Raw genomic sequence first — 26,447 nt, forward strand, 5'->3', positions numbered from 1 at the left:
CAAACAAGACTTAAATTTAAGAAGATTGTAATCATACCAGGCATAACTTCTGACCACAAAAAGTAGACACTAATAATAGGAGGAAAATTCACAAACAGTACATTCTTGAGCAACCAATGGATCAAATAAAAAAGTCAAAAGGGAAATTAAAAATTACCTTGAAGCACGTGAAAATAGAAATGCAACATATAAAAACTTATGGGATGCAGCAAAAGCAGTTCTAAGAGGAACTGCTGAGCAGGTATTTATAGCAGTAAATACCTACATGAAGAAAAGAAGAAAGATCTCACATAAACAACCTAACTTTTTACCTCAAGGGACTAGAAGAAGGAGCACAAGGGGGAAGATAGGGCCTCAATGACCAAACTCTCTGGGTTCCAGTTCTGTCTCTGCTACACACTAGCTATTGACCTTGGGCAATGCGATTGATGTCTCCAGGTCCAAGTTTCCTAATACAGAGAGGGAAAAGGAATAGTAGTACCTACCTCACAGGGCTGTTAGGGAAACAGCCTGCCAGGGCACACATGGTATTTTTACTTAGTACTCACCATCTGGAGCTCCCAGCCCAGGTGGACCCTCAGAGATTTGACAAATATGTGCAGGAAGCGGCCCAGCAGGAAGGCTAGGCAGAGCAACGAGGGCCAGTAGAACATGACAGTCTCGTAATTCCCCACGAACTGCAACAGAAGCAGAGCAGGGGGCATGGGCTCTAGGGAGGGCTGGGCTAGGCCACTGGGGAGGTTGTGCACAGGAATCTGCCTGTCCCAGCCTGCGCCCACCAGGGTCCACTCTCTCAGAGCTTGGAGGTCAGCAGCCAATCCCCTCCCCACCCCACCCCCCACCCCGCAACCCCACTTCATCAGAACAAGCAGCAGATTTGGAGTCCAGCAGCCCTGGACTTGAGTCTTAGGCCCCCACTTAATTTTCTACAAAGGGTTTCCATAGGTTTTTTTCTGATTGCATATCTTTTTGGTGGCATGGCATGGCTTGCAGGGATCTTAGTTCCCCAAAGGGATTGAACCTGTGCCCCCTACAGTGCAAGCACAGAGCCCTAACCACAGGACTGCCAGGGAATTCCCCTGATTACGTATTAAATGTTCCTTTTGGAAAACACACACGAGAGAGAGGAAGGGTGAGGGTGGGGGGGGAAAGAGAGACAGAAAGATAAAGGGGAGGAAGAAGGAGGGGTGTGGAGCAGAAGAGGGAGCGGGAGAAGAAGAAAAGGAAGGAAAGAAGGGAGGAAGGGCCTGTGAGTGTCATCATGCTGGGAGCATCACAAGCTCCCAAAAGTAACAGCTTTCTCAGAATGGTGCTCATAGATTTTACATTATTAGCTTCATTTTGATAAAAACATTTTTTTCACTCTTTTAAGATAAATAATATTGTTACTTATCTTTATAGGTTATTTTCCTTTTTTTTATGTTTCCAGAGTATTCTTCCCACCCTTGGGAAATCAGAGTTTTGATGCAGGGATGTTAGGGCGGGGTTAGACACATTCTGAGATGCAGGGGCTGATGTCTTCATCTTCCAATGTATGCTTATATCTGAGACTTAGTCTTTGCAGTATTAATATTTCAATGTGTTTTTTAATTATCTATATCCATATAGCTATATCTGGGCTTCCCTGGTGGCTCAAATGGTAAAGAATCTGCCTGCAATGCAGGAGACCCAGGTTCAGTCCCTGGGTTGGGAAGATCCCCAATGGCTACGCACTCCAGTATTCTGGCCCAGAGAATTCCACGGACAGAGGAGCCTGGTGAGCTACAGTCCACGGGGTCACAAAAAGTCAGACACGACTCAAGCGACTTAGCACATAGAACACAAATTTTATCTAAATTTCCCCTTAGAATTTGACATTTTAGACCCTTTCCAATGTCTCATTTTTATAAACAATGTTTCCATAAATACATTTGAAAACATGAGAACAGGTCTTCATTACTTCCTTAGTCTGGATTTCAGTCCCATGATTGTTAATTATTAAGTCATGTCAGCCCCTAGCCTTACTTTCCTATCAACGAACTGGGTATGAATGGCACTAACACACTGGCTGCCTAGTGTCCTGGGAATTCTCCAGTTAGTGATTGGGAATGAGCCTAGAACCATGCCTGACACATAGCAGTTCTTGCTGTTAGAGATTCTGAGCACAGAAGTAAGACCCTGCTGTCTCATCCAATTAACCATGAACATTTTGAATTATAAGAGAACTTCCAGAAGACTGAAAGTTCTCCACGACTCCAAAGAAAATACCTGTGCTCTGGAACCTCAGGCACTGTGAGCAATGGGAAGAAGGGCTTCTTTTGGGACAGAGATCCACCAGAATGCCCTCAATCCTGTGGCAGAGATGCAGAGGGAAGGTCTGACCTACACACCTCATTTTCTAATCTGGTTCCCCCAGACTCTCTTTACCACACTCCTTAATCCTCCATAGTTACTAAAGCCCAGGAAAGGCTTTGGCAAGGCTCCCATGGGCTCCTGGCCCAGGTGGCCTTCTTAAACTCCTCTCACCCACCTAGTAAGCCTCCTGGCTGCAACATGATACCTGTCTTTCATCTTGCTTACTTTCCTAGGTATAGAGCTGAAAAGATAAACCAGCTTCCTATAATTCTGGGGTGGACAATGCATGGCAAAGCAACAAAGGGTACATTGAGTCCATTTGTCTCATTTTATAGACCAGAGAAACTGAGGCTACATACAGGAATGAAAAATAAGGAGCTTTGAAGTCAGCCAGACTTGGTCTTTACTCCCAAATCTATTGCTTCTCAAGAGTTACATAATATACTTGTGCCTCAGTTTCCTCACCTATAAAATGGGTTTGCTGAGAGCTTCCCTCCCTTGAGGGGCCACTATGGGCATCAACTGTGAGGACATATCCTGTGAATGACACCTGATCAACACAAGATGCTCTGCAAATGGAGGCATCAGGAATGGCTCCAACTCCCTTGTGTCCACATGAGGAAGCTGGAGCCCAGAGTGGCAAAGCCTTGTCCCAGGTCACATAGAGAGCTGGCCATAGTGATAGGGCTGAACTACTTAAATACAATTCAGTGGGGACTCACCTGCCCATGGGGACACTGTATGATGTAAAGGGTGGTGACCACAAACCTGCAGGACAGAAACAGGGTTGGAATCCTGGGGTCCTTCCCAGCACAGCCCCTGTGAAAACAGCTCAGATTCCACCTGCCTGGAGGCCTCTCCCCATCCTTCTGGGAGGACTGGTTCCCAGGACTCCGTGTGCATCTCACCCAGATCAGGCACCTAGCTCATGCCTAGCTACATGCACGCTACATTCATTTAACACATCCTCACACACTCCTGGAGTCCACAATAGCAGAGCAGGGAGACAGACAGTTCTCCTCCTCTCTCCCTTCATCACTCGGGAGACTGAAGCCCAGAGAGGGAAAAGGATCCATCTAGAGTCACACTCAGAGCCAAGACCAAGTCTCCCAACCCTGGGGCTGAGGCTTTTCCTGCCTGGCCTTGTCTGTAAACACCCTTCTGAGGAATAAGCCTCAAGGGTTCCCCCCAACTGGTCATGTTCAGTCTTGGTGCCCATACTCCTACAGCACACAAGCTGCTAAATGCTTCTGGCCACCTTTTCCTCACCAGCTCAGAGTCTGCCAGAGGCTGTTAAGATGATATTACTTCATGTCTAACCCTTAATACCCTGTCTTCTAATTTTTTAAAATCAAGCCACTAATTAGCAAGCCATTTAACAAACTCTGGAATTGTAGCTATCAGGGTATCATTTGCTTGAGAGTTCCCTCCACTTGTTTTCACACTAGGTCCGGGACCCTTGCTCCGCAGGAAATGCTGTATGGGAAACAAGCCCACTAAGGGGGTTGCAGGCAATGAAATGAGCTTGAGGGCTGGAGAGTAGAAGTGTTCATGGGATTACTCAGCCAGAAATATTCTCCAGGGCCAGCTCTGTGCTGGTTCGGCATCAGAGCTGAGGGCACAGAGCTCAAGAGGAGGGTGAGAAAGCGCCCACGTCTAGGGGTGATGATACATAAAGGATGAGCATATGCCCATCACCCGGCCAAGGGGGAGGACGGTCCACACACGGGAAGAGCAACACGCAGACGGAGAGGCCAGAACGTACGGTCCATGATGGTCTGTTTTGTCTTCCAGTGCATTCCCTGGATCACAGTGGGATATTTGCTGAATGAAGAAGTGGATGGATGAAGAAATGAATTCAGGAGCCTTGCATGACTGGAGGTGTGTGTTAGAGACCATCAGGCATGGAGAGACGGGGATAGGCCAGACTGCGATGGCCCCAAATACCCCGTTAAGGCCCCTGCACTTTCTTCTGGGCTCCCAGGGAAGTGACGAGAGCAAGGAGAGGTCACATCCAAATGGGACTCCTGCTTCTACCTGTGGGTCTACTGACGGCAGTTGACAGAAGTGAGTTTTTCTACAACCCTGACTTCTGGGAATGTTCTAATCTTGGGCAGGCTCTTGTGGAGCTGACAGAATGCAGATTGACCTTCTGAAGCCTCAAGCGCAGTCCCAAGGAGGGGCCACGGTGGGCCTGGGACCAATGATTCCACCCACCCCGAGCCTCAGTTCTGGGCAAGTGTCCTCCAAGAGAGTTCTCAGGTCACCACCAGCACTTTGCCCAGAGTTTAGCCATGGCCAAACAAACTGTTGGAGGGGAGGCAGGCAGAGTCCATCTTACCAGACAAGAGAATAGCTGAAGCCCAGGACGGAGCTGACCAGCCCGAACTCCGATGAGAGGCAGGCGAAAAAGGGGAAGTGGGACAGGCCAACTTCGATGCCGCCGATCAGAAGCACAAAGGCTGGGAGAGAAGGGCCAGAGACTGTGTGAGTTCCTCTTCTCACAAGCTCAGGGGAGACTCAGGTCAGCTATGGGGCTTCATGTGACTTGCAGTCACAGATCTCAGGACTCAGGGAGATGAGTGAATAAGTCCCAGATTAGCCCAAGGAGGAATGCAGGGATGTCTGTCATGTATTTATGTTACAGAGCCTTCCTGGTACCTCTCCCATGGCAGGCACTGGGCTAACTATTGAGATGAAGACGACTTGGTCCCTGGCCTTCATTAGCTCACGGTATGATGGGCAGAAACAGACAACGTAAATGAACAATCACTGCAAGTAGAGCACCATAAAGTATACCATAGCAACACAGAGAGCAGGGATGAGCTGTGTTTTAAAACCTCTTCTAAAGTATTATATTTATACACTGTACCCTTAAGGCAATGATAATATTAATGCTGTCACTGACTAGTCCTGAGACGGTCTAACAAATCCAGTAAAATGTAAATGGGCAAGGTGTCCTTTCTAAGTGTCTGCTTTGGGCTGGGGCGCAGAACAGGCATCAAGGATACAGGAGGAATGAACAAAGTTCTTGCTTTAAGATACTTACAATACAATAGAGAAGACAAGGAGGAAAGCAAGTGATGTGATGTGTATGATAGTAGAGGCATATTCAGCGTGCTCTGAGGGCAAGAAGAGGAAATCATGGACCTCACCTAGGGTCTGAGCATGAGGGAAGGCATCCTGGAGGTGATGACATTTAGCAAGGCCATTAAATATAAGAAGGAGTTTGTAGGATGGTGAGAAGGAGGAAAGTAAGGACATTCCTCACTCAAAGGATGGGAGATGGGTGGTTGGGGTGGTCCGTGTTTCTGTGAATGTGAGTGGTAGAAGATGGGCAGGTAAGGGACAATATAAAAAGAATAACTGCTGTGAGGTTAGAAGCTGCAAGAGCATAATTTTAAAATTTACCCGAATTCACCCACCAGGAAAGCAGAGTGAATAAGATAGCAAAATCATAAACCCACAAACATCTACAACAAATCTAAGTGACAAGACCCATTTGATATCAACACCAGATTAAGAGGAAGCAGACGGCAGACAATAGGGTCTTTGAAAGCCCAAGAACAGAACCAAAGTTGCCAACAGATATTCACAGGAAATTGAAGCTGAAATAACAGCAGAAAATGGGCAAGGTGCTGAAGGTCATGATTCACAGGTGAGAATCAGCAGATCTTGGTGTTAGTAAGTCTGAAGATGCTGGCTCTATTGCAACCCATGAACTCACTATACTAAATATCCAAGTCCCCTCCCAGGACAAATCCAGGGAGACAGAGAAACTGTTGGCAGTAGGAATTCAAAATGAAAAGAATAAGAACATTAGGAGCTGGGAAGTAGTGAGTCCAAACAAAAGTGGAGGGAAGAAGTCAACTCAGAAAATGTACGGTTACAATGATTATAAAATCATTTAATGTACGGTTATATTGATTTCAAAATCATTTTGTGAAAACAGAAGAGGGAACCCTTGAACCGTGAAGCAAGAAACAATGTTCTGGCCCAGCCAGATGTTCAACATATTCGTCTTCAAGGAAACACAGGTCGAGACAACAGTCAGATAATACTTCACACCTACTCAAATGCCTCTATCTTTTTAAAATGAAAATAGCAAGTATTGGATAGGATGTGGAGAAATTAGAACCTTCACACCTTACAGGTCAATGGAACCAAATGGAGAGCCCAGAAATAGACCCATACACAGGTGTAGTCAATCAATTTTCAACAAAGCTGCAAAGGCAGTGTAGTGGGCAAAGAGTAGGTTTTTGCAACAAGGAGTGTTGCAAATAAATGGATAGTCAAAGGCAAAAAAAAAAAAAAAAAAAGGAATTCATTCCACACCTTACAGTATAAGCAAAAAATTAATATGTATTATAGACTTAAATGCAAGACACCATAAGACTAAAACCTCTAGAAAGAACAAATAAGAAAATCTAAGTGATCTTAGATTAGGCAAAGATTTCTTATATGATACCATAAAAGGAAAAATGAAAATATTAGACTTCCTCAAAATTGTAAATGGTAGCTCTTCAAAAGACACTGTTGATAGAATGAAAACAAAAGTCACAGATTGGGTGAAAATACTTGCAATTCATACATCTGATAAAGCACTTATATACAGATTATATTAAAAAGAAAACTCTCAAAACTCAACAATAAGAAAACAAAAAACAACCCAATTTTTTAAAGTAGACGAATGATTGAACAGACAGTTCATCAAAGAAGGTAGAGGGATAGCAAATAAGCATGAAAATATGCTCAACATCATTAGTCATTACAAAAGTGCAAATTAAAACTACAATAAGATACCACTACATGCTTCTTAGAATGGCTAAAATTAAAAAGACTGACCATGTGTTGTCAAAAACAAAGAGAAACTGAAACTCTCATACACTGAGGAAGGTAATCAAAACTGGAAAAAATCACTTTGAAAAATAGTCTGACAGTTTCTTTAAAAATATAATCTACTTCATGGTCTTAATAATCCAGACATCCACTCGTAGGTATTTATCCAAGAAAAGTGGAAACATACAAGGACTTGTAATCCTTTTAACAGCACTATTTGTAATAGCCAAAAACTGAAAATAAATCAAATGTCTGTCAACTGGTGAATGGGTAAACAAACTGTGGTCTCTCCATATAGTGGAACACTACTCAGAAATGAAAAAGGAATGATTTTTGATACATGCTAAACATGTATGGATCTCAAAATAATGATGCTGGAGGGTGAAAGAAAACAGATCACTCCCCTAAGGAGAGGGGGAAAGTGCATTACATGTGATTCCATTTATATAATTGCCTGAGGCTGGGGGTGATGACAAGATACAGGTGGGAATAAGACAGTACAAAGGGGAAAAAGTTAACTCTGGGGTTCATCATGATGATTGTGGTAATGATTTCATAGATGCAAATATTTGCCATGGGCTTTCCAGGTGGCTGAGTGGTAAAGAATCCGCCTGCCAATGCAGGAGACTCAGGTTCAATCTCTGGATTGGGAAGATCCTCTGGAAAAGGAAATGGCAACCCCCTCCAGTATTCTTGCCTGAGAAATCCCATGGATAAAGGAGCCTGGTAGGCTGCAGTCCATGGGGTTGCAAAAGACATGACTGAGTGACCAAACAACAAATCTTAGCTTATATACTTCTAAGAGATACATCATTTTGGTTTTAATTTTCATCAAAAAACTCTTAAAAACTAAGGAGATATTACATGTATAATATATAAGAAACGAATTGCCAGTCTAGGTTCGATGCATGATACAGGATGCTTGGGGCTGGTGCATTGGGATGACCCAGAGGAATGGTAGGGGGAGGGAGGGGGGAGGTGGGTTCAGGACAGGGAACACGTGAACACCCGTGGCAGATTCATGTTGATGTATGGCAAAACCAATACAATATTGTAAACTAAAAATAATAATAATAATAATAAAATTTTTTAAAATTAAAAAAATAATAAAAATTTTAAAAAGAGGTAGAAAAAAAAAACCCTAAGGAGATACTGTAGGCGTTTGCTCATAGAGGACTGGAACTCAGGAGAGAGAACTGAACAGGACAGGAGAGGTTTGGGAGTCATTAGATTAGGGATGATTGAACTGTTGGAGAGCCCAGGGCACAGGGAACAAAGAGGCCTCAGATCAATGGCCAGAAAAGTAAGCACAGTTCTTTGAGGAAGCATCTGAATGCTTACTGATAGCAAGAAGGCAGTCGTAGCTATCACTCAGGAGAGATGTTTAGTGCAGGTGACAGAGAAGCTACCCTCTGAGCCTTCATTCTACTATGTCTAAAGAACCTCTGAATCTAACTGGGAGAAAATGCCCGCAAATGAGCTTTGAAACCCTGTGGGCTCAACATTGACCTTGGGTAAGTAATAAGCTGAAAAGAATGCTGACAGTCCACAAAGTGTGTCGCCTGACCCCAGAGAACCCCTGCCATGCAGTCTCTGAGCAATAATTTCCGCGGTGAAATTCCCAGCAGGTGTGAGGCAGCGCGTGTACCTTGGGCCCACTGCGGGACCATCAGGGGCTGGTAACCTTCTGAGAACAAGAACATGACCTTATTGGCTGTGGCCCCAAAGGCGACTCCATAGGACCATCGATTACTGAAAGTGCCCACGAAGTCCAGAGGTCTGTGAATAAGAGAAGCAAGTCATGAAGCCAGAAGTGACTCACTCCCACAGTTCATCTCCAAAGTTAACTGCCCCGTGCTGGGGAGGAATTATTGATTAGTGAATTATTCATTTCCTCAGTGGCTCAGCAGGAAAGAATCCGCCTGCAATGCAGGAGATGTGGGTTCAATTCTGGGTCTGGAAGATCCCCTGGAGAAGGAAATGGCAACCGACTCCAGTATTTTGGCCTGGGAAATCCCATGGACAGAAGAGCCTGGTGGGCTACAGTCCATGGGGTCGTAAAAGAGTTGGACACGACTTAGAGACGAAACAACAACATATCCTGAGGCCCTCTGTGCAGATCTTGGGGCTCAATGTGGATTCAGGGTACTGACGTGAGGGAGACAAAATCCTTGCCCTGGAGAAGTTCCAAGTCTGGGGAGCAAAAGCAAGGACGACAGCAGCCATGACAGCAAGCAAAATGGGCAAGCGACTCAATTCTCTGAGCCTGAGCTTATTCACCCATCACATGAGGATAACCACCTCTACCTTGTTGGGGTTCATCAGAGTAATGTAGTTAAAGCAGATGGTTCAGCGCCTGGGTCACAGTCAGTGTGCAATAAATGTTAACTATATCACCAATATTATTGTTACTTACAGGGTGATGAGGCAGAGATGTGAAAATTAGAACTCAAGGAAAAATATGGTAAAGGGAGCAGAGATTCAGAATGGCAGAGCCAGAAAGGCCCTGAAATCTGCCTGGACCACCCAGCTCTCCTGGGACGTGGCTCATGCCTCCATCCCAACAAGGAAGCTTGCTGCCACCAGTGACAGGGAACTCTCCCCTCTGCTTTCTGGAATAGCCATGGTGCTGAGCATGGGAAGACCTTTCCCACAGTGAGCTGAGCCTCCTTGAGATGTTTTAAGCATACCTGGGCAGCCCTGGGTGCTGAGGGCACAATGGCTTGGAACTGCATTCTGAATTCTCTGGGCATTGGGTGGGTTGGGGAAGGGAGGGGCAAGGCTCGTCTTGGTGGGGAGGTAGCTAGGAGTTAGCCTGGCCTTACAAATGGTGTTGGTCCCAAACACAGAGTATCCCCAAGCTGTAGTTAGGAACCTTGGCTCAACTCACATGATCATTCCGAAGCGGTTCCGCAGAAGGTAAGTGTCATCTCTCTCTCTGTGTTGCTCTCTTCTTTGGAGAAAGGACAAGACCAAAATGATGAAAAACTACAGGAAGAGAAGATGAGTTTGCCATCAGGGAGTGTTCATCCTCAGACCCTCTGTGCCCTTACTGAAGGAGAGTGTGTGGGTGAGCAGGGCACTCAGAATGTCTAGGACTCAAACTCCAGACTCAGGGAGCTGGCTGTGTGCACCCCTAAGCTTCCAGAATGTTTTGTACTGAGCTTCCTTTTGTGTTGCCCTGAATGGACATGGGTTCAAATCTTTCTTTCCCACTCACTGGCTTGAAGGGGGACTTAACTTCTCTGAATCTCAGTGTCCTCTTCTGTAAACAAACAAACAAACAAACAGATAATTGTTAGGTGGCAAATCCTTCTTTGCTTTTTATTCCTGTGATTCAGTCATCTCTCCGATACTTGATGCCCCTTTCCTGTTTTCCTTTTACTAGAAGTATCCCAAGAGTTATCAACACTTGCCATCTCCATTTCCTGACCTCTCACTTGTTCTTCGACCCCCTAACCTGGCTTCTGCCACCATCACTCCACGGAAGCAGTGCTGGTCAAAGTCACTAATTACCACCTTGTTGCTCAACCCAAACATAAACATTTAGCCAGGTCTGCTTGGCCTCTCAGCAGCATCACTGTTGACCTTTTCCTCCTCTTTGAAATACTCTCCTCTCTATGCTTCTGTCAGCCACACTTTTCTGGTTTTCTTTCAGTACTTCTCAATCTCCTTTGCTGGATCATTCTTTACCCAGCCGCTGGATGTGGAGGTCCTCAGGGTTCACCCAAGGACCGCTCCTCTCACTCCCTGACTCTCTTCCTCAGTGATCCTACCCGTGTCCATGCTTTCCATGGCCACCAAATACATAGAAGACTCACAAACTTAAGTTTCCAGCCCAGACTTGGTCCAGAATTGTATGTCCAACTGCACAGTTAGTATTTCTTTTTGATGTGTTGAATGCTTCTTAAATTCAGTTTGTCTTAAACAGAACTCATGAGTTTCCTCCCTGTCCTGTTCCTTTACCCACACCAAACTTGGATCTCTTCTAATTTTCCTTAACAAGTGGATGGCAAATACCACCATCCTTCCAACTGCAAATCAGAAACCAAAGAGTCATTCTCTCCCTTACCTCTCTAAACAACCTGTTAGTAGGTCCTACTGATTTCACCTTCTGAACATCTCAAGTTGACCACCATCATCTAGGATGATGTAAAATTACCTCAGCTGGACCTCTGCAACCATCCCCTCATTGGTCTTCCTCCCCTCTCTCTTGCTTGCTTCCAACCAGATCCCCAATTGCAACCAAAGTGATCATTGCAACACATAAATCTGATCCCACCATACTCACGCCAGAAATCCTCCAATTACTCCCCATCGTATTCCGAACAAAGACAAATCTCCTGCACACAGAACCTGGCCCTGCCCCACCTCCCCAGACACTTCTACCTCATTCTCCACTCCAGCCACACTTGCCTTCTCAGCTCCTCACAATCTCCATGTTCCCTCCCCCCATGGAGCCTTTGCACAACCTCTCCTCTTTGCTTGAAATGTTCTTTACTACATCTTCCAACAGACCTTAGCTCCAGCATTGCTTCCTCAGAAAAACCTATTTTGACTTCCCTACAAGTCAGTGTTCCTGACTCTTGGGACCTTCAAAGCCTTCTTCTGCCTGTGTTTTTGGTGCATAATGTAAGTCAGCAAGTCTCTGCTGACCTATTCAGACCCCTGTGGAAGCCTGTGTATGGGGGGTGGCTCCCCTTCTCTCCCCTCACTGACCCTCCTCTGCCTTCACTTACCGATGGGATGAGGGAGTAATGGAGGAAGAGCTCCATGTCCACTGAGCTGTCACAAGTGCCGTTTAGCTGCCTGGTCCTGAAAAACAGCCAAAATACTCATTCACATCATCAGTCACTGTTGTGTTCAATGACCCTTCAGCCTTGAGCATCACTGTCAGGAATTTGACTTGTAGCCCACTGAGATCATTTGATCTTTTTTAACGTCACTTTCTGAGTCAGTGCTGCTCACCTGTAATGTGTCTTCCCTAAGTGGATTAATCTTCTTTCACAACTCTTTCTCCAGCTTAATTATCTACACAACTGTCCTACTGACTGGCTCTAACTCCTTCTTTTCTTGGTAACATAGTCCAGGACAGATTCAGGTTTCCTTGGAGCCCAAAGCTTATCATTTGGATGCCCTTTTCAAATAAAACTACAAAAATATCTTACCTGCTCATATTTTAAAGAAAACACATCACCATGTAAACAGTTAACCAAGGTGCCTCCCACCCTCCCAGAACCTTGGTAGGGTCCTGCAAGTGAGAGGTCCTGAGATTTAAGCTCCAGAAACTTCACAGGAAAGCAGTCTTTTGACATGGTTTTTCGTAATCAGAGGACAAGAAGCATCTGCTCACTCTGATTCACTGCTGGGCTACTGGGGCAGGACAGCAGTCATCTGGATGGCAGGCTATGGACTTTGTCCTCTCCAGACCTCACAGCCTGCAGGACAGGGCTGCTGGGTCTCCTGTCTGAAACACATGACAGCAGGCTTGTGGCCTCTCTTTGAGAGGGACCTGCTCCTCTTGGGGTCCCAGCACAGTTCTTCTCGCCACTCTGACTTCCACTGCACCACCTCAGCACAAGCTCACCCTCCAGATCCTTGCTCACTCTGTGCCCCACTCCTGTAGCTTCCATCTGGCCATTCCCCAGACTTCCCTCCTGGCCAGCTTTCCCCTCAGAAGTCTCAGGGAAACCCATGAACATAACGCGTGTGTGGGTGCTAAGTCACTTCAGTCATGTCCGACTCTTTGCAACCCTGTAGACCGTATACAGCCTGACAGCCTCCTCTGTCTGTGGGATTCTCCAGGCAAGAATACTGGAGCAGGTTGCCATGCCCTCCTCTGGGGAATCTTCTCCACCTAGAGATCGAACCCACATCTCTTGTCTCCTGCATTGGCAAGGGGGTTCTTTACCACTACTGCCACCTGGGAAGCCGGAGCATAACATATTCCCTTGAAATTCTTTGCGATTCCAGTACTCCATGGTGATGTCTAAACCATAGGACTGAAATATCCTAGAAGTGTTGGGGTAGTGGAGGTGGGGACTCATGCTGCTAGAAATGTGATAGAACTGTAAAAGTCAACTCCATTTTTTGGAAGGTAAATTGAGCACATACATCAATCTCCCCATCTTATACAAAAGCCTCAAAATTTAAAAGAAAGGAAAAAGTAGCCCTATTTGAAAGCAGGAAAGAAGTCTATCAGAAGACGCTGAATGATGGAGTGCAATTAGGACAAGATCAAAGAGAGGAAGCATCAGCCAGCATGGCTGCAGACTGGGACCACGAAGAAAGTGCTCTGCATCCACATGCAAGGGGCTGACACAGGTGGGGGCTGCTGACAGACCACAGAATGAAGAGTCGGGGGCGACAGACCCAAGTGTCCTCTCACCATGCTGATCAGCCAGGGGGCAGGGAGTTTATCTCTCTGGGAATAGTATGCATGCGTCAGAGAGAAAAGGCAGTGCCCAGATCACAGGTGGCACCTGGGAGGGACCAGGCTCTTTGGAAGAAGATCGGCTGCTGAGGTACCCCATCTATCGGCACTTCCCACCTCTGCCCTGCTGCACGGAAAGCACACTTTAGTATTAGCTGCTGCGGCAGCTGCCACGCACACCCCAATAAATATCCCAGTGGAAAGCTCTATCACAAAGATAAGTACCCAATCCAGAGCCATCAAACATGAGGAAAGATTACACTATGAAAGGGAGCCAAAAATTCAACAGACAGGGGTGCTTACTCCTGAGGAAATGAAGCTAATACAGAACTTTTTTGAGACACAGTGTAGAGGAAATTGTCCACAAGAAGAATGAGCATAGGAGAAAGTTGTTGTTGTTGTTTAGTCGCTAAGCCATGTCCAACTCTTGGCGACTCCAGTGGGCTGTAGCCCGCCAGACTCTTTTGTCCATTGGATTTCCCAGGCAAGAATACTGGAGTGGGTGGTCATTTCCTTCTCCAGGGGATTTTCTTGACCCAGGGATCAGACCTGTATCTCCTGTATTGCAGGCAGATTCTTTACCACTGAGCCACCAGGGAAGCCCCCTAGGAAGAAGTAGAGGGATGCAAAAAGTCACAATAAGCAAAGAAATTAGCAAAACTTCCCATTATTCCCGAGCACAGAATTTTAAACACACACACATATATATTAACACACACATTGTTAGAAACACAAGGACTCGAAAAGACCCGTTCTAAAAGAAATACTGGAGAAAATTCTCAATTAAGAAGAAAAACAAATCTAGGAGGAAGGGGAAGGATTTAAAAACAACAACAAATGGGGGAATTAGGGGGGAAATATCTAGATAAGTAATTATTGCAAAATAAAATGTTTGAAATGTCAATTTGGAGTTGAAATACCAGATGATACCTCACATGGAAGGGTAGGAACATGTGTAGATATAAAGGGAAGTGAAATGAGGACCAAGTTGTTGTCATGTTTAGGAGGATGGTGTAGAAATATGTTTTATTTTTCTGGGATTTATAAGTAAAATATAATTCTAAGTAAGTATGTTAAAAGTCCACAGTTAGCTACCAGAAGGATATAAATGGAAAGCAAATCAATGTACTAAAAAGTGAATATGAAGAAATAAAAATTCAATCACTCCAGTAAAGCACAGGAAAAGAAAAAAAAAATGAAATAAAGACCCAAATTGAAACACCACAAGAACAAAACTGTCCAAAGAGTAGTAAGCCACCAGCAAGGGAAGAAATACAAACATTCAATAAATTCTTAAAATTTCAACTAGTGATAAAAGGAGAAATTAAGATGAAATGCTGCCTTATCTATTTTTAGTGTTTAGCTGTTTGCATGGCTGCACGGGGTGTTAGCTGCTGCATGCGGGGTCTTTAGTCTCTGATACAGCATGTAGGATCTTCAGCTGCAGCATGTCAACTCTAAGTTGGGACATGTGGGATTTTGTTCCCTGACCAGGGATTGAACCTGGGTCCCCTGCATTGGGAGCATGGAATATTAGCCACCGGACTGTTGCCCTAATGGTCCGGGAGCGAGCGACGAGAATGAAGACAGAACAGGAAATCTGGTGCAATGGGTCAGGGGACCCTACCTCTATTGGACTGAGGGAGTAATTTTGATTAATGGTTCCTATGCAATTGTATGGGACTGGTCCCCTAAGGGGTATGCAGTCTCTAATTGCTCTCATCAAAATCAGTCCTGCAGTCCTCACAGAAGGCTGCATTGGCAGGTGCATAAAGTCTTAGACCATACTATTACCACTCATTCAGATCATCCAATTATATGGCATGTTAGTGGCATGTCACCCCCCTTTCCACAGTTGGATAAAGGAAGAGGGCAAGGAGAGATTTGGAGATTGGCTTTAAGTCTTAAAAAATTCCAAATTTGGGATGGACATTATTCCGATAAAACTCATTATTTATTGACATTTAATACCAGTACCAACTGGACATTTTATATTCAGTCTTACGTGAGAGATTCTTATGTGCTCTTGAAAGGAACAATTTCTATCAATGAAAGTGTACAAGAACTTTCTCGCCAGGATTGCAAATTATATACTTGCTGAAATTCTTCGCTTTGTAATTCTAATCACTCATTTGTTATATTAAGAAGGAGATTGGGAATATGGCTTCCAGTAAATCAAACCAGACCTTGGGAAGGCTCTCCTAAAACACACACGCTCTTTTAAAGGTTATGAAGAAAGTACTACAACGTTCCAAAAAGTTTATTGGACTCCTTATAGCAGCTATTGTGGGAATTATTGCTATAGCCCTGACCGCGGCAGTAGCTGGAGTGACATTGCATCAAACTGTACAAACGACTGCATTTGTACAGCGGCGGCACCAAGAGGCAAGTTCTGCCTGGGGAAGTGAAACCCACATAGGCCAAGAAATTAACGAACGATTGATGCATTTAGAAAATGCCATTCTCCTACTAGGGGACGAACTACAAAATTTTAAATCACAAATTCATCTTAAGTGTGATTGGAATATCTATTTTGTGTCACACCTCGTAAATATAATCAAAGTGCATATACTTGGGATCAATTATTTAAACATTTGAGGGGACATGTTCATAATAGTTTATCCTTAGATATTTCCCAATTATGGCTACTATTTCTAATATGCAGAATGCTCACTTATAATTACTCCCAGAAACTGATTTATTTGAAGAAATTGAGAAAAGCTTACATAAACTTAACTCCATGATGTGGATTAAAACTTCAGGAGGAGGATTGCTTGGTACTATAATATCAGGATGTATGTTTTTAACTGTTTTGTGTCTAGTCAGATGCATGAGAATTGATGAAGAAAAAGTTGCTCAGACGGCGTCTCTACTCCTGAAAAAACAAAAGGGGGGAAGATGTAGTGGGAATTCCTAACAATGTACTTTCACAGCCTTGAGAAATTCCACAGAAATAGCACCTGGAAAAACAGCATATATTAAGAAACTGTGTTAATGATTATCTTTCATGTTTTTCTTAAGAATAATCTTGATACAACCCCCGAAGGCCAGACCCAGAAGGGAGTATGACTGGGATCATGAAAGCATGGACCTTGTAACTTTGGGTCAGTGTCAGGCATGAACGCTGCCTACGCACTTGCTGATTGTTTCTGAGACTAGCCCAAAAGCGAGAGGCCTGGGGTAAAAACAAGGAGATCTGGACTATGTCAGTGCAGTGTCTTGGGAAAGATAAGATAAAAAAAGTCCTGTAGTCTGTAATTTGGAATAAAAGCTGGACTCAGAGTGGACTCTGCACCTCAGTCCAATAGAGGCTGCAGGGCCCCTGACCCATTGCATCAGATTTTGTGTTCTATCTTCATTCTCGTCACTTGCTTCCGGACCATTAGGACAACACTGGACCTCCAGGGAAGACCCTGTCTTATCTATTAGAGTGGGAGTTATTGACAATACTACTCAGAATTACTGAAGGTCAAGACAAGTTGGTATTCATTTACTGATAATCAAAGTGCAAGGAGATATAGCCATTGTGAGGATTAACTTTGCAATATATACTGAGCGCTGTTAAAATGCAGCAATTCCACTTCTAGGAATTCTAATTCTAAAAAATATACACTAAGGAAATAATCAGAGAGATGACTGGGGACATGTACTAGAATGCTAAAAATTTCATTCTTCCTCCCTCCCTCCTATGTGTGCTTAACATTTTAAATGTAATGTATGCTTACTGTAAAATGTTCAGAATATTTACAAATGTAAAAAGTACTAATAAAAGCCCTTTTCCCTTCCGTAATTGTTTTTTAACCTGTAGTTTCAAGCAAAAATGGGATCAGACTCAAGTTGTCTGATGTGATTGATTTCTTCATTTAATCAATAAAAGAAAGGGAAAGATTTTTATTATTAAGAAGGGCAATTTCTCATGTCAGAATATACAGACCCACAGATCTCTTTCTGTGGGGTGACTCTGCCTGCACATACTCACTGCTGGACCTGCCTCCTGCTTGGAGGGCTGAGAGGAGGGTTAGGCTGGCAGTGGCTAGAAGCAGGTGAGCTCAGAGAGAGTGGAGAGTGGAGCTTTCTAAATAAGGGCTCTATCTATGCATCCCCTCCAGCATGAACAGGTGACCTTGACTTGGGGTCAACCCAAGTTAGAAGGCCACTGAGACCCCCTTCTTGGTCTCTGAGACTCACACTACTTCCTAATGGGTCCAGAGCTGTTGGGGCAGATCTGTTGAGGGGTGAACCACAAAACAGCACCCCCAAATGTAGAAAATCTAATTTCCATAGATGACAGCTTGGAACTGTGTTTGTGATATATCGTTAAGGGAAACATATAAAACAACATGATCCCAAGTTGTGAAGAATGGTTATCTCTGTGTAGTGGGATTTGAGTCCATTCTACTTTTTAAAAGTGATTTTTCCAAATTGTCCGAGGGTACTGCATAGATGTAGTGCTTGGCAACTGCTTAGAACAGTGCTTAACACAAAATAGGCAGCAATGAACATACGCTGGATGAATGACTGGGTTTTGTAATCAGGGAAAAGACTGGAGGTTTTTTGCTTGGATCCCAGAGCAATAAAACACCATTCTGAAGGGAAGCTGCCCAAGAATCAACATAAAGTGAAAATATGCAAGATTTGTTCTATGACGGGGTATAAATTATAAATCTTTCATTAATTGAAAAGATAGAAAATTTAAAAATTGTTTAATAAATAAAAAATAAAGATTTAAAATTAAATGTAATGAGGATGAGTCCAAGCAATGACACAAACCTGGTACATCTAGAGCACAGGTCATCTGCATTCCTAACTTCTTTCTCTGACACTCCTGTGCTGATCGCCTGCTGGGAGCAGTACGGTGTCTCTGTGCCCCACAGTCCTGCTTCCTTTGGTCCTAATGTTATCACTCTACAGTCATCAAACATATGATAATAGCTTTTATCGATTGATGTCACTTTATTATGTACCACTATCTCCTTAGGAATTCTATCTTATGTTATCTTATGTAGTCTTTACAAGTAGCAGATTGTAATAACTCCTTTTCAAAATGAGGAACTGGAGCCAGGAGGTTTCCTAACTGGCCCAGGAGGAGGTGAGGCTGGGAGCCAGGCACCGCTGTATGACACCATCCTCCCAGCCCCTGCTGCTAGCTCACGTGGCTCCTCAGAGCTCCAAGAGTTCGCTGACCTTCCGGGCTGTGGCTGACTCATCTCTGATCCTAAATCCAGTCCAGCACCTGGCACAGACAGGATTAGGGCATGTTTGTTAAATTCCATGGGAACTTCCCTCAGGAAGTTGAGGCCCAAAGAGGGCCAGTGAGCAGAAAACATCACAAAGCCCAGGTTATTCCAAGTCCAGCTCAAGGTGCTCAGTGAGTGTGGCACCGGCCACCCTGGGGGCAGAAAAAAGGGAACTGGTTCCCACTGCTGAGTGCAGAGAAGGGATGAGAAGGAGGAAGAGGTGTGTGCACTGTGTGTGTGTGCATGTGTGTGCGTGAGCATACCTGTCCGTGCGATGCCTCCAGCAATGAGGCAGCCTGTGTGCCAGGGTCTCTGGGGTCAGCCCAGCCCCGCCTTTGTGAATCCCTTCAATCCCCTAACACACAGGCTCCTCCTAGTCCTGCCTGGAGCTGGAGTATGCTCAAGCTGGCTTGTATCAGCTTAGGACTGTCACATTATCAGGAATTTTGCAAGCCAGTTTGTAAACACCACCACTGGTAAAAATTGAAATATACAAATGCATAATTAAATAAATTATTAAAAAGGAAAGTAGTAAAGCCTGAAAACCCATCACCTCCTAATTGCTTTGCTACCTTTTGCTGTGATTTATCTCTGGAGGTTATACGTGCAGGATGAAAACTCTGTGTTATGGATTGTGCTACTTCCGTGCCTCCCTTCACACCTCCATTCAGCGACATCACATCATTAGCTTGAAATCAGCCAGGCTGGGAGTATTTACACCAGGGAGATGGGGGAGCACTGCAAATCAGGCTCTGATTTGTGTTCTGAGACTGTCTAGAAAGTGACAGAGAAAATGTTAACAAGGCAGATTAAATTTAAACATGTTTGTAGCCATTACATTATGAATAGCAAAAAAAAAGGAAATATTCTTCTAGAATTTAAAATTCTTATCTCATTCATCCAAAAAGGAGTTTCTGGCAAATGAAATTCTGACTCACACCTTGTTTCCACTGTTGCACGTTTGCCTTACTCATTAATGTCAATAAATGTATCAACCAACACTCATGTCGGAAATAAACTCATGGGTCAATGGCAGGTTGACTACATATACAAGAGTTCTGGCAAAAATCAATGAAAGCATTCTGTGAGATTTAATTGGGTCTGCGCAGTTTGCAAGAAAGATCATTGTATATTTGTTATTTGTAAATTGTCTGTGATACCCTGTTCTATCAGTACAATTCCCTGCTTTTGGACCAAAGGAAAGTTTTCTTTCTTGGGTTGGAGAGGTACACTCATTGGCTGTTTCTACCTTCTCATATGCCAGACCCCATCTGCTCCTCTGTCCTCAGAGCATCTGGGGTCAGCCCTCTCCAGACTGAGTGCCCCCTCAGCTCCAATCCAGTGCACGTCCATGGGCAGCTGCCCTGGTGTCCCTGGCCTCCTGCTAGGTGAGGGAGTGTCTGGGACTCCCCTGCCCTGGGTTCCTGATCACACAGTGGACTGAAGTCCTTCACCTGGTTAACCAGTAGCCTGAGTGCTCTGCACACCTGGCCCCATGATCAGTGTCCCGCTCCACACCACAAGTTGGGGGGGCGGGGCGGGCAGAACACAGCCATCTTGCCCAGAATGGCCCCTCTGTCCTCCGGAGCCGCCAGCCTCCTCTGAGGCCTTCATGTAAAGGCACCTGGCCAGGAAATACCACTTTGAGCCCACCCAGCCCTGCTCCTAAAAGTGCCAAGGCTTCCTAGTCTCAGATGAGCCCAGGGTCTCAGTTTGGTTACTTGTGAACTGAGATAGTTGGACTGCTTGGGACTCAGTCCACAATCACAGCAGGGAGCCCACTCTGTGGAAGTCTTCATACCTCTGTGTCCCCCACTGGAGGAGGTGCTCCCTAGGGGCAGGGATCTTCCTCATTCTTCTTATGTGTTCAGCTCCTGACCCAGAATGTGGCAACAACAGGTGCCCACTATGCTTAGTCATTCAGTCATGTCCAACTCTTTTCGACCTCATGGACTATAGCCCACCAGGCTCCTCTTTCCATGGGATTCTTCTCCAGGCAAGAATACTGGAATGGGTTGCCATGCCTTCCTCCAGGGGATCTTCCCAATCCGGGGATCAAACCCAGGTCTCCCAAGTTGCAGGCAGATTCTTTACTGTCTGAGCCACCAGGGAAACCCTGGTGCCCACTAATGCTTCCTAAATGGATAGATGGAAAGTTAGCCTTTCTCAAGGGCCTACACTATGCCAAGCTATCCCTCAAGGATATGCTTTTATTAACTAATTTCAGCTTCATGATAGCCCTGTGAGAGGTACTATCATCATCCCATTTCACCTATAAGAAAACTGAAGCACCAGAAGGTAAGGAAACACATCCAAGCTTCCCCAGCCAGTGAGTGGCTGAGTCTGCATCCCCCTCAGCTTGCTTCTGACAGCTTCCCCAGAAAATCAGTCCCATGTGCCTTTCTGTCTGTTTCTCTCCCCACTGCCTGCTGGTCTGTCCCTGTCTGTCACTTTCAGTGACTCTCTGAGAATCAGGGAGAGACACACTTATACCCTGTTTTGATTCCATTTTTTTCCCAGGGCCGTTGTCTGTCTTCTCTGTGTGTCCAAATCAGTATTTTTCTCCTTCGCCGTGACTACTCCCATTCATCTGGACCTTGCTGTACAGCTAGGCCAGGGCTTCCCAGGTGACTTAGTAGGTAAAGAATCTGCCTGCAGTGCAGGAGATGCAAGAGATTCGGGTTCGATCCCTGGGTCAGGAAGATCCCTTGGAGGAGGGCATGGCAACCCACTCCTGTCTTCTTGCCTAGAGAATCCCATGGACAGAGGAGCCTGGTGAGCTACAGTCCATGGGGTAGCAAATAGTAAGACATGACTGAAGTGACTGAACACGCACGCATGTACAGCTGGGAATGATCAGCTCTGGTTGGTAACCTCCATCAGAGGGTGTGTATGGGCTGTTTTCATGCATGTGTGAGTCCTCAGATCTACCCAGAGGAAAAGCCTGGGATTTGGAGTTAGAAGCCTCGTGAGCTGGGGTGAATCATTTCTCCTGTTGAATCCTTGGTTGCTTTATCTGTAGAATGGATGGGATGCCAGCACTTTCCTAGATCCTTAGAGGATGGATAGGAATGGTGATTTGTTAACTGACAAGTACCATGCTTGCTGGGCCTCAGGACTGCTTCCACCTTCCCTACGACTGCCTCCCACAGATGCTGCTTCATGAGGTGGGAGTGGAGTATTCCAGGCAGCAGCCTGGCCCCCAGCAGACCCTGCAGTCCCTCCTGGATGTGGGGTCTCACATTATCAAGAGACACAGGAGCCACAGAACCAAGGAGCTGGACTCCTGGCTGGGTGTCTTGGCTCCACTGTTTAACCAGCTGGTCAACGGACTCAGAGAGACAGAATCAGCTCAGCCAAGTTGGGAACAGAGCTCTTTCCCAGGGCAGAAGGACTGCGAGAATTTTCCTGTCTTGAGCAGGGCACTATAGTAAACAACAGAGCTTTACAGTTTATAAAGAACCCTCATCACCAAGGTCTCACCGGATCCTCAGAGAACACCAGTCAGAGGGAAATTATCACTTGTTCTTGCTGCGACTCAAACACACGTGATAACTTTAAGATGAGCTATTGATTGGCCTTTCGTCTCTGGCCTGGTTCTTTGTTCCATCTTCTCCCAGGGCCTCCCTGTTTCCTCCTCTGGGTGTGCAGATCTCGGTTTATTCTCCTTTGCCTTGACCTTACCCCTTCAATTGGAGCTAACTGTTCAGAGAAGAATGGTCTGCATCTGGTAGCTACCCTCCTTTGGAGAGAGTGTATGGAAATGTTTTCACCCATATCTGGCAAGTTCAGGCAGAGTTACCATGCAAAAAATGTGTGATTGAAGAAGACAAAGGCCCCCCCCTTTTTTTTTTTGCTCCCTTCCATTCTTAACTGTCCTAAAAAGCACCATTCATTTTTATTTCTTTTATAACCTTACCCTTGTTTACTGCGCTTTTCCTAATAACTTCTTATACCTGACTCCTCACCCTAACATCTTTTTTTGTCTTTAGCTGCAGATGGTATTTAGGGTGACAACCTCAGTCACTGGGAGAGTTAACTCAGTTTTCCTAGGTCTCCCACATATTCAGGAGGTATACACGTGCACGTGTGCTAAGTTGCCCCAGTTGTGTCCAACTCGGTGCAACTCTATGGACTCTAGCCTGCCGGGCTCCTCTGTCCATGGGATTCTTCAGGCAAGAATACTGGAGTGGGTTCCCATGCCCTCCTCCAGGGGATCTTCCCGACCCAGTAATCAAACTTGTGCCTCTTACATCTCCTGCATCAGCTGGCAGGTTCTTTACCACTAGCACCACCTGGGGAGCCCATACAGAAGGTATACATGTTATTAAACGTTTGTTTATCTCCTGTTAATCTTTTTTTTTATTATAGGAGTATCTTGGTCAAGAACCTAGAATAGAGGAAATATTATTTTTTCCTTCCCCACGATAACATCTTGCAACAGTCTAAACAGAGAATCCCCTGATACCAGGAAGTAATGGTTCTCCTTTTTGAGTAGTCTTTTTAGTTTTAGAATCATTTAAGATGAAATGTTTAAGTTTAAATGTTTGAGTGAGAATTCTTAATTCATGACATCTAGACATGACTTTACAGCTCTCAAATGCCTTTCATATTCTTTTCTCATATGATCTTTACAAAGCTGTGGGTTAGGACAGGGGTTAATAGGTGAGGAAACTGACTAATAGATGAGAAAACGGAGGCTTTAAGATCTACTAGAAACTACAGAGCCAGGTTCCAAACCCAGATCTTCTGGGCTCTTCCCATCCTGTAACTTCAGAATGAAGACAAACTGAAATCTGTTCACTGACCCGAGAACCTATCTGTGGTTCTCTGCTCAGTGCCCCCTGCCAAATTACATAGACCATGCCTTCTTCCCGGTTCCATGAATCACCAATAGCAAAGACAGTCACCAGGTTTCTCAAAAAACTAAAAATAGACTACATATGACCTAGCAATTTCACCTTTGGGAATATATCTGAAAACAACAAACACACTAGGTTGAAAGGATACATGCACCACAATGTTTGTAGTAGTACTATTCACAACAGCCAAGATATGGAAGCAGCTCAAGTGTCCATCAACAGATGAATGGATAAAGAAGATACCCTTTTTAGCCACAAAAAGGACAAGATGCTTGCCGTTTGCAACAATATGGGTGGACTTGGAAGTTATGCTAAGTGAAATAAGTCAGACAGAGAAAGACAAATATCAATTGATATCATGTATATGTAGAATCTGAAAAATACAACAAACTAGGGAACATAACAACAACAGCAGAATATAACAACAAAAATGAATATAACAACAACAGAAAACCAGACCCATAGACATAGAGAACAAATTAGCGGTTACCAGTGGTGAGAGGGAGGGCTCCACAGGTGGCACTAGGCATAAAGAACCTGTCTGCAAATGCAGGCGACGTAAAAGATGTGGCTTTGATCCCCAGGTGGAGGAGGTCCCCTGGAGAAGGGCATGGCGACCCACTCTGGTATTCTTGCCTAGAGAATCCCATGGACAGAGGAGCCTAGCTGGCTATGATCCATAGGGTTTCAAAGAGCTGGACACGACTGAAATGATTTGACGCCTACAAGCATGCAGTGGCGAGAAGGAAGTAGACAGGGGCAAAACAGGGGTAGGAAATTAAGAGGTACAAACTATTATGCATAAAATAAACTACAAGGATATATTGCACAATATAGGGAATATAGGGCTTCCCTACTAGCTCAGACAGTAAAGCGTCTGCCTGCAATGCAGGAGACCTGGGTTCAACCCCCGGAGAAGGCAATGGCAACCCACTCCAGTACTCTTGCCTGGAAAAGCCCATGGACGGAGCAGCCTGGTAGGCTACAGTCCATGGGGTCCCAAAGAGTTGGATACAACTGAGCATTTTTACTTTCACATGGAATATAGTCTATATTCTATAACTACAAATAGAGTACAACCTTTAAAAATTATGGATCACTACATTGTGCATCTGTAACTAATGTTGTACATCAACTGTACTTCAATTAAAGTACTTCTTTTAATTAAAAAATTACTTGTCTCAAGCTGGGCCCTGATAACTCACCTTGCATTTGGGGGAAACATCTTGGTGGAAAAGCACTGCTTGCCACCCTGCTGAGCAATCTGCTTCTCTGAATTGTTCTTTGGGCTTCTCTGGCCTCTCGTTGAGTGCTTCTGGTATTCTGATGTTCTGCCCAGTTTCTGTCACATCATCCAAAATTCCTCAGACAAAAACAAACATCTAGTCAAATATTTACTAGAGAAATAACAGTATGTGGTGGCCTCCTTCCTTGTTTGGGAACACTACTGGCTATTCTTTGGCTCTTCCACCCTTCCCATGATTTCTCATTCAAGATCAGGAACTGCCCTCCTATTTTCTCTTTCTGAGACTCCTGAAATCTCTTTTAGTCCCTGCTGGCGGTGGGCACTGGCTCCTTGAGATACTGAAGCTTTGTTCAGCAGTTGAGGCCTCTTTAGCTAGCTGTAAAAATTATTACAGGCAATAAAGTCGGACTCTGCCTACATTGCCTCAAGGCAATAAACTAAGAAATTAGGACCACTGCCTTCAAGATTCTCTCTAGAAACAAGACCGTTTGCTGGGAGGAGGGGCTAGAGACAAATTCAAAACAGAACCCTAGTCCTGTAGCAGAACCAGGGCTAGCTGTCCACCAGGAATTCCTACTCCCTTTCCATAAAGTGAAGCTGCTGCTGGCAAGGACCTGCCCAAACAAGGGGCACATTTCCCAGCCCACCCCAGCATCTAGGAACAAACATGGGACCAAGGTTACCAATGGAATGTGAGCAGAAGTGATGTGCATTACTTCCGGGCTAAGACAGTTAAGAAGCAAGTATGTTTTTCTGCCCTCTCCTTCCCCACCTGCTGGTTTAGGATTCAGAGGCCTGAAAGGAACGGGAGGGAAGGAGCCTAGGTCCCTGGATCACCATGTAGAGGAAACTGTCCTCTATACCAGGGGTCCCCAACGCCTGAGTCACAGACCGGTACTGGGCCATGGCCTGTTAGGACCCGGGCCACACAGCAGGAGGTGAGCAACAGGCAGGCAAGCAAAGCTTCACCTGTATTTACAGGCGCTCCCCATCACCTGCATTACTGCCTGAGCCCCATCTCCTGTCAGATCAGCAAGGTTATCTGATTCTCATAGTAGTGCAACCCTACTGTGAACTGGACATGTGAGGGATCTAGGTTGCGCACTCCTTGTGAGACCTGAATACCTAGTGATCTGAGGAGGAGCTGAGGTGGTGACGCTAGCACTGGGGAGTGGCTGCAAATACAGGTAATCATTAGACAGGCTTGACTGCACAGAGACCATAATAAATCAATTGCTTGCAGACTCATATCAAAACCTATCAGACAGAGGCAAGTGACAAGTTGCAACTGGTGCAGGCTTTAAGTCAGAATCTGACTTATTTTAGTCTGTGCATGGCCCACTCATTATTTTATTTACCCCTCCCATCCATGCCTCCTTCCTGCACTGAACACTTGTCTCAGCCACAGTTTTGGTAAGCCTGCAAGCTGCTGCTGCTGCTGCTGCTAAGTCACTTCAGTCGTGTCCAACTCTGTGCGACCCCATAGATGGCAGCTC

General features: G+C 45.0%; 1 protein-coding gene across 2 annotated transcripts in view; it reads right to left on the reverse strand.

Annotated features, from left to right (window-relative positions):
* The window catches only part of LOC106990933 (stimulated by retinoic acid gene 6 protein-like), a 41,275-nt gene extending 16,291 nt beyond the window's left edge, over window positions 1–24,984 (reverse strand). Inside the window, exons 1-7 of one of the 2 annotated variants that reach the window (XM_015093132.4) lie at window positions 24,911–24,984; window positions 11,913–11,988; window positions 10,064–10,161; window positions 8,822–8,952; window positions 4,676–4,796; window positions 3,057–3,102; window positions 549–677 (exon numbers count right to left, since the gene is read on the reverse strand). In XM_015093132.4, coding sequence (XP_014948618.2) covers window positions 549–677; window positions 3,057–3,102; window positions 4,676–4,796; window positions 8,822–8,952; window positions 10,064–10,161; window positions 11,913–11,988; window positions 24,911–24,930 — 621 coding nt within the window. In that variant the 5' untranslated portion in view covers window positions 24,931–24,984. Of the gene's footprint in view, window positions 1–548; window positions 678–3,056; window positions 3,103–4,675; window positions 4,797–8,821; window positions 8,953–10,063; window positions 10,162–11,912; window positions 11,989–12,341; window positions 12,541–24,910 lie in introns of those variants that run through there. The other variant, XM_060409284.1, reaches the window with a different exon arrangement.
* Between the last annotated feature and the right edge of the window lie 1,463 nt (window positions 24,985–26,447).

The sequence above is a fragment of the Ovis aries genome, chromosome 2 (assembly GCF_016772045.2).
Source record: "Ovis aries strain OAR_USU_Benz2616 breed Rambouillet chromosome 2, ARS-UI_Ramb_v3.0, whole genome shotgun sequence".
Taxonomy (NCBI): Eukaryota; Metazoa; Chordata; class Mammalia; order Artiodactyla; family Bovidae; genus Ovis; species Ovis aries.